Consider the following 15,568-nt stretch of genomic DNA (forward strand, 5'->3'; position numbering starts at 1 on the left):
TTGGAAATCAAAAAGATATATACCTGAGGTGTCAGGAAGCTTATCTCAACCTGTGACGGTCATTTCATGACTAGTATCATTATGGTGCCCATGGGAGTCAAGGTCATGAAAAGGTTTAAGTTAATGATGCAGAGGGGTGTATAGGGTGGCCTCTCCAAAGTTTTTCTTGGCAGCAGATGGGCAGAAGGGAGAGTGTTTCAATTGAAGAGGATGTCTGAGGTTCTGCCGCAAGAAACTCAGCACTTCCTTTACATGTATATGAAGTAGGAGAACATAGAGTTGGCTGGGGGGCATCCTTCAGCTTTTGGCAGATGCTCCATTACCCATCAACTCTTCATGAGTTTTTATGAAAGCCTAGTGGTGAGGAATGAGTGATGAGGAATGGGTGAGTTTTTATTGAATGGTCTGATGCTTGTGATGCAGAAAGAAGTCAAATAAGTTATGGAGTTGGTAGTAGGGGAATGAGCAGGGCTCTCCTTAAATGTCCTGAGGCCAGTGATGTGACAAGCAGTGAGGAGATATTGAGAAGATATTTAAGTGACGGAGGCCACTTAGTGGGCATGTGTGATGGCCATTTGAGGTGCATGCAGTTAGTACTGAGCATCCACTGAAGTCAAGGGACTAGTGATGACTAGTTTTAAAGAGTACAGGATTTAAATGTTCTTCATGAGTGCCTGTTTTTAAGTGTAATTTTTTCATGTTCAATTCATTCCCTCTGTCCATTCAGAAACAGGAAACCCTGCAAGTTGCCCACAACACTCTTTTGGCCCAGGTTGAGGATCTCAGTACCAAGCTTAAATCTGAGCAGATGAAGGTGGTGGTCCTTAATGGGCAACTGAAGAATATGTCCATCCTGCAGCGCTCACTGGATGAGGTACATTTTCACTGGGAACTGAGTGTGCATAGGCTCTAGAATAACTGTGCCTGTGCTGTCTGCTGTGATTCATAATTTTTGTCATTCTCAGTTTCAGGGGCAAGTCAGTGACTTAGAGAAGGAAAGAGACCTCTTAAAGGATAATTATGACACCCTGTTGAAAAGGTAAGATGTGGCTCCACTCCATGTTTAGTGACCTTTTGCTTTTTTGAGTAAGGAAATGCAGTTCTGAAGGAGCTGAAGATGCAGCGCCGAGATACCCTCAGGGGTGATAGTGCTACGCTTTACAAATGCTATGATTGATTGATTGATTGATTAATTGAAGGAGCTGGGTAGCTGGCCATAGAGAAGACATGCAGGTGCTCTGAATGAGCCATGACTATTGGGTGACATGGGCTTGACTTGTGGTGTTGAGTGATGAGATATTAACTGGGCACTTTGAGTTATAAAAACTTTGAGAGGAATTACTTTATACATAAGTGAATATGATATTGAAAATTCATCTACATGCTGAGTTCACCTCAAATTTGACCTTTTCCGGCTTACAGATGTACTCTAACCTTCTATATTTGTTTAGATGGAAGGGCATGGCCAACCAAGATGGTTGGCCGGATGCGTCTCTAGTGCGCTCCGCCGACCCTATTGCATCCTACAAAAGAGCAAGAGGCAGCGCCCTGACGACAGCAGCGGGTTCCTGCACGCTTTTTGCTGTTGTTGAAGTCCCCGGTCGGCCAGAGTGCGGAGTTGGGCCTAGGTCGGACGGGTGCAAACAACGCTGGTGCGGTGGGCCTATTGCTGGCTTCTCCGGTGGGCGCGGCTGCCGGCCGGGCCCAGGTTGGGTGGCTGGTATTCGCGGGAAGGCTCCTTGGGCCTGTTCCCCCCCCACTGAGGTGAGCAAGGCGGACGACTGGAGCTGGTACGGGCATTTGTGTTGGCTCGTCGCGCGACACCATTCCAAGGAGGAGTAGGCGGGGCCAGGCTGGCCCCCTCTCTGGTTTGCCTGCCAGCGTGATCTGGCACGCAGTGGGCACACCTGGCCCACGCAAGGTTGCAGTGGTTGGCACATCTGAGTGGGCGTTTGGAAGCCCATATTGTGGACATTTGGGCTGGACAGACGATTTGTATTGCCCTTGTGGTGACACATCCAATTAACTCTTAGTGGAGCCAAGACGAGCGGCATCGGCAGACCACGCCATCGCAGGGGAACATAATGAAGCAATATACCACATCTACACCGCTCCCACAGAGACAGACTCGTTTGGAGTGGTCTAGAGAGGCATTGGCCGTGCCGCTCACGGCTGAGGAGCCCTCACGTGCTGAACTGTTAGCCACCATTCATGGCGCTAGAGTGAACCTGGAGGGGAAAATAGAAACGGTGGCTGTAGAGGTGAACCTTCTGTGTTCTGGTCTCCGAAAAGGTATCTGATAAGGTCAAGGTGGCGGAGGGGTCTTTTGTGGACTTGCAAACAGAGGTTGCGCAAACAGATGGCTCAGGTCACTTCTACTGTCGGGACATTGGAAGCGAGGCTGGAGAATTCAGAGGGCAGATCTCGATGGAACAACGTTCGCCTCCTTGGATTCCCAGAACGCGCGGAAGGCTCCACAGTGGAAAGTTATGTTGAGCAATGGATCAGGGAAGTATTGCAGCCAGAAGGGCTGTCCAGGGTGTTTGTGGTAGAGCGGGCTCATAGGGCTCTGGTTGCTCCTCCTCGGCCGGGGACACCATCGAAGGCCATCATGGAGGCGCCTCATGAACTATAAATACAGAGACCGATAGGGCTGTTTTTGAGAATCGCTAAATTTCCATCTACCCAGACTATACGAATAAGGTCCAGTCCTCCCGAAAGGGGTTTTTGGAGGTGAAGGCCAAGCTTTGTGCCATGAACATCAGATACATGTTATTGTATCCGGCACGGCCTTAGATGATTTCCGGATGCAAGTATGTTTTATTGTGTATCCGGGGTGGGTAAAAGGGTTCGGGGGTGCGCCATTTGCACAAGTTCTTAATGGTTTGATGTTTATAACAGCAGTGCATTGTTGAAAGTGAGATGGGCGGTCTGGACTTGTCTTGCCTTCTCCTTTTGGGCATGGGGTTGGAGGAGGGGCCCTAGCGGGAGGGGTGGATATGCAATCTTAACATGGGTCGACAAATTAATATACTGACATGGAATGTTAGGGGGCTGAATAGCTACACTACACGTTCTAGAGTACACTCCTTCCTGAGGCGATATAAGTTCATATAGCGTGTCTCCAGGAAACTCATATGACAGAAGAGGAATCACATAATTTGGCTAGAAAGTGGCAGGGTCAGGTGTTCTCCTCATTTGTTTCCTCCTATGCCAGGGGAGTGTTGATATGGATCGCCCCCCAGGGTCCTGTTTGCATATATCTATAGTGAAGCAGACGTGGAAGAGAGATATATACATCTACAGGGTACTTTGGATGGGATGCCCCTTACCATTTTAAACACTTATGCACCTAACATAGATGATCCCTCCTTTTATGACAATATACCTGAAATGCTGGGGGAGGGGATAGTCTCCCCTCTAATATGGTCTGGAGACTACAATTGTCTATTGGATGGCTAGATGGATCATTCTCCGCCTAAGTTGGGCACTAAACCATTGATGACGAGATCCTTCACAGTGTTAATGCACAATCTAGGCTCTGGGATGGATGGAGAGAACTACATCCGGAGACTAGTTAATACATATAGTCGGTTGGACCATTTCCTCTTGGGTGGACTGACTTGTTCACAGGTAATGGATGTCAAGCATTTGGGGAGGTTTTCATGATCATGCACCAGTACTGATGCACGTGCCGTGGGGATCTGAGGCTAAAGTATCCCGCAGTTGGCGTATGCCTGCGTCATTTTTGATGGATGCTGGCTGTTGTGAGAAAATGGCAGTGGCCCTTAAGGACTATTTGGATTTGAATGGTGTATGACTAGCTCAAGGGGCACCGAATGGGAAGCCATGAAGGCGGTATTAAGGGGGGTGTATTGGCACTGCATGTGGGATGCGCAAACAAATAGAACAGGAACTTACATACTGGCAGAGTGCACTGAAGGTAGTACAACACCAGACACCGGTAACTCAAGAGGTTGAGCAAGAGCAGCTTCGGCTGTGTAAGAAGGTCAGTAATTGCTGGGAGAGGCTGGATAAGGTCACCCTTAGATCGTATAGACAGCGACTCCACAGGGAGGGAAACAAGTCTGGTAAATTGCTGGCATGGCTCCTTAAGAGGGAGGTTGAATCTCCTCCTATCCTGCGCATTAAAAATGCGGAGGAGGTACAGGTTACCAATCGCAGAGATATTTTTCAGGTAATAATGGAGCATTTGCAGATTGTGTCCAGGGCTGGTCCTCCCGTCCTGGATGTTAGCTTAGGAGAGTTTCTCAAGCGGATGAGACTTCCGGAGTTGGAGCCGGACTGTATGGAATGTCGGGAGGCTGAGATAACAGTTGAAGAAGTGGGTATGGCTCTGGAGGCGTTGTTGAAATCTAAATCGCCTATTGGGGGAGGTTGTTGCCAGTGTTTGTGGAAGCCCGGGATCAAGGTATTCTTCCTGAGACCATGCGGCAGGGCGTTGTCTGTCTAATGCTTAAGCCTGGGGGGATCCCGATGACCCTTCCTCATATTGTCTGCTCACTATGCTCAATAAGAATGTCAAAATTCTGCGTAAAATGTTGGCTACTCAACTGCGTGGAGTGTTACAGGGTCTGGTACACGAGGATCAATGCAGATTCATTCCCGGTCATAGTACGACTTACAACTTACATCGTTTGGCACACGTTCTACATGAAACTACGGGGCGGTAGATGAATTGGTTTTAATATTGCTGGATCTATAGAAGGCTTTTGAAACTGTGGAGTGGGAATACCTACTGACAGTCCTGCAGGGAATATGATTTGGCCCTCATTTTTGTGCTTGGGTTCATTTGTTGTACACTGCTCCCACTGCACGTGTTTGGGTGAGTGGAGAGCTTTCGGATTCTTGGGCGATTGGTAGGGGGACCAGACAGGGAAGCCCACTGTCACTGCTCCTCTTTGCTTTAGTGCTGGAACTGCTGCGTGGGTCTGGCTGCATGAGGAATTGGAGCCCTGGGGTGTGCAGGTAGGCAGGTCACTCATATTGTCTCCCTATATGCCGATGATGCGTTGATATACCTTTGAGAGCCACATGTTTCGCTCCCTTTGTTGTTGCAGTTGTGGGCTGTGTCTGGTCTACGGGTGAATAGGAAAAAGTTGTTACTGTTTCCTCTAGGATCACTATATGATGCCCCGCCAGAGGATTTACTGGAGGTGGGGCTTAGGTGGGTGCTTGAAAGTTTTCGATATTTGGGCATATGGGTCACACGTACGACGACGGCACATCTGACACACAATGTGGAACGGGTGGTGAAGGGTCTGGAGCGCTCTGTATCGTTCTGGAATAAACTGCCTTTGTCTGTGATGGGAAGGGCGACTGTGGCCAAGATGGTGTTCTTGCCACAGTGCCTTTACTTTGTCCAGAATTCTCTGTTTCTGTTGACAGTTTGGCTTTTCAATCATCTGGATAGCTTGCTGGGCTGGCCGTTGTAGCAGGGTGGAGTTGTCCACGTTACAAAGGGATATGGGAGATGATTATGGGAGATGGAGGCTTGGCGCTCCCTCATATTAGACTCTATTATTATGCAGCTCTTTTACAACATGCTGCTAAGTGGATGACTCAGATGGACAATTAGGAGAAGCGACTATTCACTAGCATGTTGGGGGGTGAGGCACTGGTGCATGCATTAATGACGGCCAGTAAGTCGGGGACTCCTGTCCCCTATTTTGTTAAGACTACAGCAGGGATCTGGGAGAAGGCAGTTAAGAAAATACTCCGATGTGCCCCCTTTGATAGGGAACTGAACATCTGGAATCTAGCCCCCTTTCGGAATATGGATAATTTAATGTCAATGGAGGCTTGGAGAATGGGCGGGTGCTGGGTGGCGGGTGATTTATACCCCAATGGGGAGTTTATCTCCTTTCAGGAGGTGCGAGATACGTTCGGATTGAGCACTGGAAAGTTCTTACAATACTCCAAGATTGAGAGTGTAGCTCGAGAGGTCTGGTCTGGATTTCCGGTGGCCCCCTCAGCGTCAAAGGTGTTGAACAGGTTAATAAATTAGGGAGAGAATTCCCATTTGGTTACTCTGTATAGAGCGCTGCGTGGGGATTGTGCGGGGATCGAGTGTGCAGCCCGTAGACCCTGGGATCGAGAACTGGATTACCCTCTAAAAGATGTGGGCTGGAATATGGCACTGTCTCTGTTACGCACTGTTTCTTGTAACCACAAATTTAAGTTGTTGCACATTAATTTTGTTCATCATGTATATGTTACGGGAAACGGCCTTAACGCCGACTCCTGAACAACGAAGGCCTGGTTAACGAAAGCGGAACAACGCTTTCGCTAACCACGACTTCGTTGTTTTGTGCCTTAACCATGCATGTGCTGAACAACACACATGCATGGTTAAGGCACAAACAAGGGAGTCGGCTGAGGAGGACTATGCGACGAGGCGACGACTCAGGTTAGTGGGTATTTTCTGTTTTAGGGGTGGGATGGGGGTTGGGGGTTTAGGTTTAGGGGCAGGGTGGGGGGCTCGCAGTAGTTTTAGGGGGGGTGTTGGGGTACTTTAGGTTTCAGGGATGGGGTGGGGGTTGGGGTTGTTTTAGGTTTTGGGGGTAGGGTGGGGGTCAGTTTTAGGGGCGGGCGGGGGTGGGGGGTTGGGGTTTTAGGTTTTAGGGGTGGGTTGGGGGTCGGATAGTTTTAGGGGTGGTGCGGTGGTTGGGGGGGTTTAGGTTTAGAGGCAGGGTGGGGGGCTCGGTGTAGTTTTAGGGGTGGGGGTTGGGGTACTTTAGGTTTCAGGGATGGGGTCGGGTTGGGGTTGTTTTAGGTTTATGGGGTAGGGTGGGGGTCAGTTTTAGGGGCGGGCGGGTGGCGGGGTGGGGATTGGGGTTTTAGGTTTTAGGGGTGGGTTGGGGGGTCGGGTAATTTTAGGGGCGGGGTGGGGGTTGGGGGGGTTTAGGTTTAAGGGCAGGGTGGGGGGCTCGGAGACGTTTTAGGGGTGGGGGTTGGGGTACTTTAGGTTTCAGGGATGGGGTGGGGGTTGGGGTTGTTTTAGGTTTTGGGGGTAGGGTGGGGGTCGCGGTAATTTTAGGGAGGAGGTGGGGGCTGGGGTAGTTTTAGGGGCAAGGGTGGGGGGTTGGTGTGGTTTTAGGGGGGTAGGTGGGGGGCCGCGTTAATTTTTAGGGATGGGGAGCCAGGGAGGACGCATGCAGGAACAATGGATGCCTATCACTAATGCCTTTACCAGGAACGAAAAATCGTTGTTAAGGCATTCGTGGTAAAGGCATTAGTGGTAACAACGAGGTCGTTGTTCCAACCTCGTTGTTCCAACCTCGTTGTTCAGGCATTCGTTGTTCCGGCAGGCGTCATTCCGACATACATTTATATGTTACTCCTGCTCGACTTAATAAGATGGACTCGACTAGGGAGACTTGGTGTCCTCGATGTGGGGAGGCAGGTGCTTCCTTCTTCCACTTAGCCTGGTCTTGCAGGGAGGTGCAGCAATTTTGGTGGGGGGTGGTTCGGAAGTTAGACGGGGTCACCGGTTTGGGTCTCAAAACGACGCCATTGACTTGCCTTCTGGGTATATTACAGAGAGCACGGGGTAGGCGCGTCCCATACAGATTTGCACAGCTTGCTCTGGTGCTGGCTAAGTGCAGGGTGGCTAGAGTCTGGATGAGAACACGAAGCCCATCCCTTGCTAGCTGGTCCCGTGATGTTGTGGAATTGGGGGTGGCCGAAGAACAAAACATGAGACTAACACGTGTGAAGGAAGGGGCCCTGACTGACATAACAGCTTGGAGTACGTTATTAGAATGCTTCACAAGGGTTCAGGAGTCTAGCTCTGATTGGAGCACTGATGATGATGGTTGACTGTGGAATGTTACGCTATGCATACAGGTGACACCAACTGTGGTAATATATGTAACGCTGATAAACATGGTGTATGAATGACTTGGTTCACATGTGAGCTCCTTGGGGAGTGGAGGTGGAGTAACTATTGTTGGTCTGATTGGATATGTTCCATGCTCTTGTCAGTAGGTGTCAGTATCCTCTGCCCAGGAGAACAATGGATGTTGTGGTATCTCATATGGAAATGTACTGCTTGTTTTTGTCTTTGTTTTTAAGTTGTTTATTATAAACTCAATAAAAAAGAGTTATAAAAAAATAGTTGTTTAGATGAACTCAACATGTGGTACCCCAAATAGACTTATTTCCAGTTGGATGAAAATGGAGAATCTAAAGCACCATGCCTAGTCAGCCCATGCAGAGAGCCATGACTCCAGAGCTGAAAGTTATTCAAAGAAAAGTTAAAATCCCATTTCCTGTCGAACATAAAGTCAACTCTATCTTACTTTGAGTTTGTCAATTTCAGCCTTGGTCACCTAGAATACTTTATTTACTTTCCTTAGAAAAAAGAGTGAACTAGTCATGGTCACAAGACCTTGCCCTGACCTCTCATCTTTCAAAGCAAAATGGCAGGATGCTGGCATCCCCTCCCAATAATCAGCGCAGTCTCTCATTTGCAATTGAGAAAAACACTTAGGGCCATATTTATGGGCTTTGTGGCGCAGGGCAGCACAGCAAGTCAACTTGCTGCATTGCACTATGTCACAGGGAAATGGCAGGAATGTGCCATATTTGTCCAATAAGGTGCAATCCTGTCCTTTCCCTCTGCGCTAGTGCCATTTTGGCAGCCTAGCACCAACGCAGACACCCTTGCACTATGCTGCAAGGGTGCTTTTGTTGCATGCAGGATTGTTTTTGTGCAGAAAGGGACACCATCCTGCATGAAAACAATCCTGAAAGGCTTTTTCCTCTTTCTATGTATGCTGCAGAATGCAGCTCACATGTAGGAAGAGGGAAAAACATGGAGAAATAAACATATTTCTCTTCGCTATGCCTGTCCTGGGGAGTAGTATCTTTTTGACACATTCCCAGGTTTACAAGTTCTTGTAAATCGAGGAATGCCTTAAACTTAAAATCCATTGATGTTGCATGGGAACACCCATGCAACACCCATGGAAATACCTCCGTGGCTTGAACTAATGCACCAATTTGCACTGCATTATATTACTCAATATTTATGAAACCATGCAGGGCCACACAAGGTGGCCTTGCGTGGCTTCATAAATTTTACTTAAAGTTTGCATCACTCCCGCACCACATTGTGTGGTGCAAGAGAGACGCACACCAGGCCATAAGTATGGCCCTTAATCCCTCTCTGTACTAGTGCTCTTTGTATGACACAGGGTGTATTCAATGCATGGTGCCTTTAGTATACCATCTTCCAGACAACCCATTGCACAATTTTACCCTCATTCTTCAGAGCCCAAAAGGGTTGGGAGCTCCGGAACCGAAGTTGGGCTTACAAGGAGGTTTGCAGTGATTTAAAACACATGTTTTTCAAATACAAATATCTCATACCCTTCAAGGAGCAAATAATGAACCAACTGAACAGCATCTTCAAAACTAACCTTACGCCTAGACTTCCCTACCATAATCTTGGGCCCCCATGTCGCTTCTCTGGCTTTAGATCTAAGGGCCAGATGTACTAAAATGCTATTTTAATTTCCTAAATAGCAACTTTTTTTTAAATTGCACATGGTTACCATCGACTTCAAGTTGTTGGTAATTGCATTTCCTAAATGCCCAAATCACATTTAGGAAATGATTTGTACATCAGAATAGGAATCGCAAATAGCGAATCCCTCTTTGCGATTTCCTAAAAGTCTTTGTACATCAGAAAAGACCATTTTGCATTTCCTGATGGCCCGAAATACTGATTCAGACCGTTAAGAAATGCCAAAGGCCTTTGTGCATATGGACCTATGTGAATTAGATTTTGTCTTACTAGATCTCCTATCGACTATTGCACCATTTTATTGGTTAGAAAAACATTTAATTTAGTCTCTTACCACACCTGGTGGGCCTGGGTAACTAAGATACGAAGCTCTCACTCCTCCCAATACAGTTCACCTGGACATCCCATCATCTTGAAGAAACTTTGAGCCTCATTACGAGTACTGACCTATGACAACTGTATGGTTACCCCACATTGCATGTCCATGCTCTTGCTGTACTTGCTTTCATATACTAGTAGAATCTTGTTTTTCTCTGATGTTTCTTCCTGCTCATTTCTGTTTTAAAACTATCAATAAAAATATTTTGAAATTAAAAATAAAAATCATGCATAATTAGTACACCCTTCCCTGGCCTAAAAAGGAGTTGAGAGTGCAGATCCCTTACGACTACTTTGGCCTTTGTCGCAACACTGATTTTTTTTATAGCTAAACTAGACTTATGGAAACCCTCACAGTAGAGACCTATGTAGCATCTAGGAGCCAAACTGTCCGGGTGACAGGTAATAAAGTAGGGAAACCAGTCTGCTAATAAAATTACTGGGCCTGATCCTGTTGTTCATCGACTGGTAGTGGCGGGGGAAGAGATTAGCTAGTCCCATAGGGCACTAATATTTGGTATTAATATACCTGGATACTGTGGTTGCTTTGACATGGAATGCATGTTATGAGAAGTAAATCTTTGTCTGGAAGAGGTTCACTTTAAAGACCTCTGGCCTTGATTAACTGATCTGTCTCCTCTTCTCAATTATAACCCACCCCTCCCTTACCTAGTACTCTGAGCTTGGAAAATCAATGTTCTTGGAAATCTATGGAAGAACAGCTTCGGCGTGAAATCATGCATCTGCAAGAACAGCTGAAAGCAGAGTTGTCTGCCAAGAGGGAGCTGCAGGAGAACCTGGAGAGAGAAGGAGGTGTGGATTTGTCTTTCCTTTCTTACTTACATGTCTACATTGGTACTATTTGGGGAAATCAAAATGGCATAGGCAGAATGGGCCAGAATCCTGAGTGACCTGAGGAGGGGGTAATCTACAAGGCACAGATTAAACCTGAAGATTCTTTAAAACAAAATAAGCTAACGTTGTGCTGTGTTATGGTGAAGTGTGATAAAGGCCTAATAGTGAAGTTATCATTGTATGTATCCATTCCTTCCAATATCTACTTTGGATATGATTATCTGTATGTTGAACTATGTATTCATTGACCCATGTGTCTGACATATCTCTATAGTCATATGTCCATTTGTCTACCCTTCTGCCCATTCTCCATTTACCCACTCATCTATGTGTCACACACTTTCTGTTCATCTGTTCTCTTGTATTCATGTGATTGCTCCACTCTCTTTGTCTTTCAAGTCAGATTTGTGACTACAGCAACATAGACTTGAAAGAATTTCTAACCCTTCAAAACGGGTTTTGCTTCTCTGTCCACTCTGTTTAACTATCTATTTTCTTTACCTTTTCTACAACTCACCACTGGCAATTGACCATTCACCCTTTTGTCCATTTATCTGTTTCTCTGTATAAGAGTCTGCTGCCTGTCAATGTGCATAATTCTTTGTGACTATGTTTGCTTCTCTTTTTATATACTTCTTTCTCTGTCCATCTTGGTTGTTCTAGTAATAATTCAATCAAACATCAACATTAAAGAGGATTGGTGACTTAAAGGAATCCACAGAAAATTGTGTCATTTGAGATCAAGCCCCCGGGGTTAATTAGTGACAGAGGAGAAGGGCAGAAATTAACCTTAATTCAATTAGTATTTGGCTCAGAGTATAGCAAGTCACAAGAACAACAGATAGTGTTAGCCAAGAGTCTGTCAAGGATTGCCTCTTCTTTTCAGGTCGCAATGAGGAACTCAAGAAAGAAGTCAGCTGGATGCAGCTGCAACTCCTAGAGCAAAAACAGGAAACTCTCCTGCTACAAAGGAAGGTGGATGCCATCTTGTCCTCCTCACCCTCCAACCGCCTGCCATCCGAACCGAGATACACTCCAAACCTTTTACAGGTAGGCTGAACACCAGGGATGAGACTTCTTGTGTGAAAATTCACCTGTGCATAACCTACATTCTACGTGTTTCTGAGCTCCACTGAGTGTTTTCCTAATAGTACAGATATTTTAATTGTAATCTAAATGATGATGAAAGTGGACAGGCCAGGATGTTGACTTCTCATAGATCAGGCTAGCTGTGAAACATCATCAGTCCCAGCCATCAAGGGGACTGGGTTTGACAGCAGATGCTTGGTTATTAGCCTGTGGTTTAGTGAGTTTAACTTCTCCAGTAGCCCATGCATCAAGTTACTTGTTATGAGCCTAGAGATTAGTGGGATAAGCAGCTCATTGAGTTTGGAGATAAAGATCTTGGTTAGGTACATGATGTTAAGAAGAGGAGCTGCCCTTTTAATTTCTGGTTAGTTCCACCTCTCTCAGATCACCGGAAAAGCTCTTGGTTAGTATTGTGGGGCTAGCTAAATGAGCTGTTCCTTTAGCTGAACAATTGAGTTATTGGTGGGGTGTTTAGCTTAAACAGGACCTGTTCCTTAACCCTGTTAAATTAGTGCAGTGATTTGCTCCTTTACGCGATAGCAAATTTGCTAGTTGGTATAGTGTGTATTGTTGAATATATATTTTACATTCCTCTTTTCAGTGAGCATTAGAGACAGGGGAAAGTAGGAGGAAGAATCAGAAGCCAAATTTGACATGACCTGGTTCTACAGGGATGTCACCTCAGCAGAATGAGGTTCTATTTCTATTAATGTACAGAATGTTCCATGGCTGACTTCACCTAAAAGTAGCTAGCGCTATACATGTTTAATCAGTGCTTCCGGGACCACATCAGCTGTAGCTTTGCACAAAATAAAAGATCAATAATATACAATGCATGCTTTAAAATGTTTTAACATGAAACAAAAATAAAAAAAGAACAAATGACAAATGTAATGTATTTAATAACTAAATTAATATAATGAGGCAAGAGGCAGAACATACCTTGATTTAGACTGCAAGTCAGCAGTCTTGGTGAAACAGTGACAGTCTATTTAGAAGGGCGATTGAAAGTTACTAGAAAGTCATTTAATTGACAGTGGCTTTTAAATATTTATTTATTACAAGATTACTCTTTTGTTGAACTTATAATTAAAGGCATAGAATTTATTGGAATTTCTTATATTTAAATAAATTATGTTGCATTATAGTGGCATATTGAACTTTCCTTTCCAAAGTGGACACAAGGATAAGTTATTTTACGTTTTTACGTTTTTATAGTGGTGCATAGTTATTAAAAGATGTAGCATACATTAACTTTTGTAAAACAACCTGCTACATTGTATAAAAAGTACAAAAACATTGTTAAAAAAGTTCAACTCGTAAAAATAGCGATAAGTATCTGTGATATGCTAAAACGTTTAATAAAAACATCTAAAAGTGTCAAAACTGGATAGCCTCGCAGGATTCCAGTTTTTTGCCGTAAGCTTTAAAAACTTAGTAAAATTACAGTTTAAAGAGGTGTCTGTTGCTTTGAGGCATGCAATCACAGCAAGGGCAAAGACAGGGTATATGGATAACGTTCTCCTCCCCAGATTTTCAGGCTGCGGCCGACCTCTTTTATGTGCTGAAGACAAGGCATGGGCGAAATCTGGGAGGAGGCCAAGACGATGCCTAATAAACAGATCTTTTAACTGCCTTGACCACCCAGCCTTTAGGTATGGCTGAAGCTTGAGAATTTGATATTAGTTTATATTCATTCAAGCATGAGATCTGACTGAGATCCTCTTTATCTTTTGTCACAGAGATTTTTTTGGTCACACCATTGATCGCTTTTTAAAATGCCTCTAGAGGCAGGGGCCTCTCCCATATTGTTCGGATGGCAAGATCGTCCAACACTAGGTCTAGATACTGCTTGGAGGGTGCGTTTGTGATTGTTTGAACTTCTTGCGGGAGGAGCTGGCAAAGTTGGTTTTCCGTGGTTGGTTGATACGAGGATGCATTTTGTACTTGATTACAGTGCCAAATGCCAGTTTTTATTTTGCATAAGTATGTATACTTTCACCTACATTTGCTAATAATTCACGTAATTATGCAAAAGCAAACTACGCAAACTTTGCACACTATTCAGAATCCCTCAATGAGAAATATCCCCATTAATCATATTTACCCATCTATATTCTATATATTGTGTATGTTTCTCCCTGCCAGTCACAATCATGAACACCAGAGTGTCCAGATTCTAAACTTAGCTGTTTACTGCTGTGACATATCAGTTGTGGGAAGCAAATGGGGTCTTTATGCCATAAAGAAATTACAGGCATATCACTTGGAAATCAGAGAGCAAAGAGCATGGCTTCAGGCAGAGAGGGAAGGCACAGAGGGCGGTGGGCATGGGTGGCAGGAGACCACAGATTATTTTAATATTTTAGGGCCTCTGTTGGGTGGATTGAAGAGAGGGTGGAGTGAGTGGGTGGCAGCCACCAGGCTTTTTCAAATTTGAGGTGATGGGTAAATGCAGAAGGTGGGTGGCAGAACACCCTGGTTAGCTGGGAGTAATGTTGAAAGTGATGTGGAAGGGTGAGGGATGAGAGGTGTGCATGATGGCTAGATGATGGTCATTGTGGGTGGTAGGACATCAAGTGTAAATGGGACATTGTGCAGAGGCAGGTTAGACCTCATTGTGAATGCTCTCTACACCACTCTCCTTTCCCTGTGTAGCTGTTTAAAGCAGGGACGGGTGATTTGGGTTAGCCACACGTAATATAACATTGTAAATGGGTGTCAGTGAATAACAGACCTGTGTTTTTACTTTGGGGTTTTCATTTTGTATTTGAGAAGATATGTCTTGTTCCATGAACCACCCATTGGGCAATGCAGAGAGCTTTGACAGAGGCTTCTCTTGTGAAAAGTAGTGATTGCAGAGCTTGGTATGATCAGTGAAGGATTTAAATGTGCCTACATAACTCTTTCTGGATTCACTGTACTGTGCTGATTATGTGCCTGGGGAGTCCATGTAGAGTCCAAAGTCAAGATTTGATAGCACTAACTCTCATGAGGCATGTACCTTGTGGGAGAAGTTCATGTGAAGAAAGACACATCATTGTATTTTCATGACGTTAAACATATTTTTTGTTTGGATTTTAGAGTGAGCGAGACCCAGAGGCGGTGGAGTCATATCGTTGCTCTGTTCCACTGGTGAATTGAGTTTCAAGTTATTCTGGGGGATCCACTGGCCTACTGCCTGAAAGCACTGGTGGAGTCCTGAGGTGCTCACTTCTGAGGGCTTATTCCAGTTTTAGGATCATCTGGGTATAATCACTATAGATGTAGATTCACTGTAGCCGGTTAATGAGGTCTGGAACTCCTTTCCTATTTCTGAAGGACAATGATTGGCTCTGCGTCAGTTCAGGAAAAAAAATCCCTTCATCATGACTAATTTCTGCCTATGAATTGGTGAGTAGGAACCATGCATATCAATTCAGCAAAATGTCAGTGGTGTCGGAAGTGACATCACATGCCCTTTGACCCTTCATGACCTCACAGGAAGTGAGAGCACAGACCTAAGTCCTGAAGGTAAAGCAGGATGTGGACACATTACCTTTGACACTTATGATATCATAGGATGTGACATCACTGAAGGTACAATCCTCAACGAATTCCAAAACTGAACTATACGTTGAAAACCATAAAAATAGCCAAAAAACTTGCAAAAACTGGTATCAGTATACCTTAGTTATCATGGATATATGAATT

At 45.1% G+C, this 15,568-nt stretch overlaps 1 protein-coding gene across 1 annotated transcript in view; it reads left to right on the forward strand.

Moving 5' to 3' along the window:
* RPGRIP1 (RPGR interacting protein 1) overlaps positions 1–15,568 on the forward strand; it is a 224,866-nt gene that overhangs the window by 60,745 nt on the left and 148,553 nt on the right. The window contains exons 9-12 of the mRNA XM_069242083.1: positions 728–874; positions 966–1,039; positions 10,605–10,744; positions 11,673–11,836. Coding sequence (XP_069098184.1) covers positions 728–874; positions 966–1,039; positions 10,605–10,744; positions 11,673–11,836 — 525 coding nt within the window. The remainder of the gene's footprint in view (positions 1–727; positions 875–965; positions 1,040–10,604; positions 10,745–11,672; positions 11,837–15,568) is intronic.

This window comes from Pleurodeles waltl, chromosome 6, assembly GCF_031143425.1.
Source record: "Pleurodeles waltl isolate 20211129_DDA chromosome 6, aPleWal1.hap1.20221129, whole genome shotgun sequence".
NCBI classification, from domain to species: domain Eukaryota; kingdom Metazoa; phylum Chordata; class Amphibia; order Caudata; family Salamandridae; genus Pleurodeles; species Pleurodeles waltl.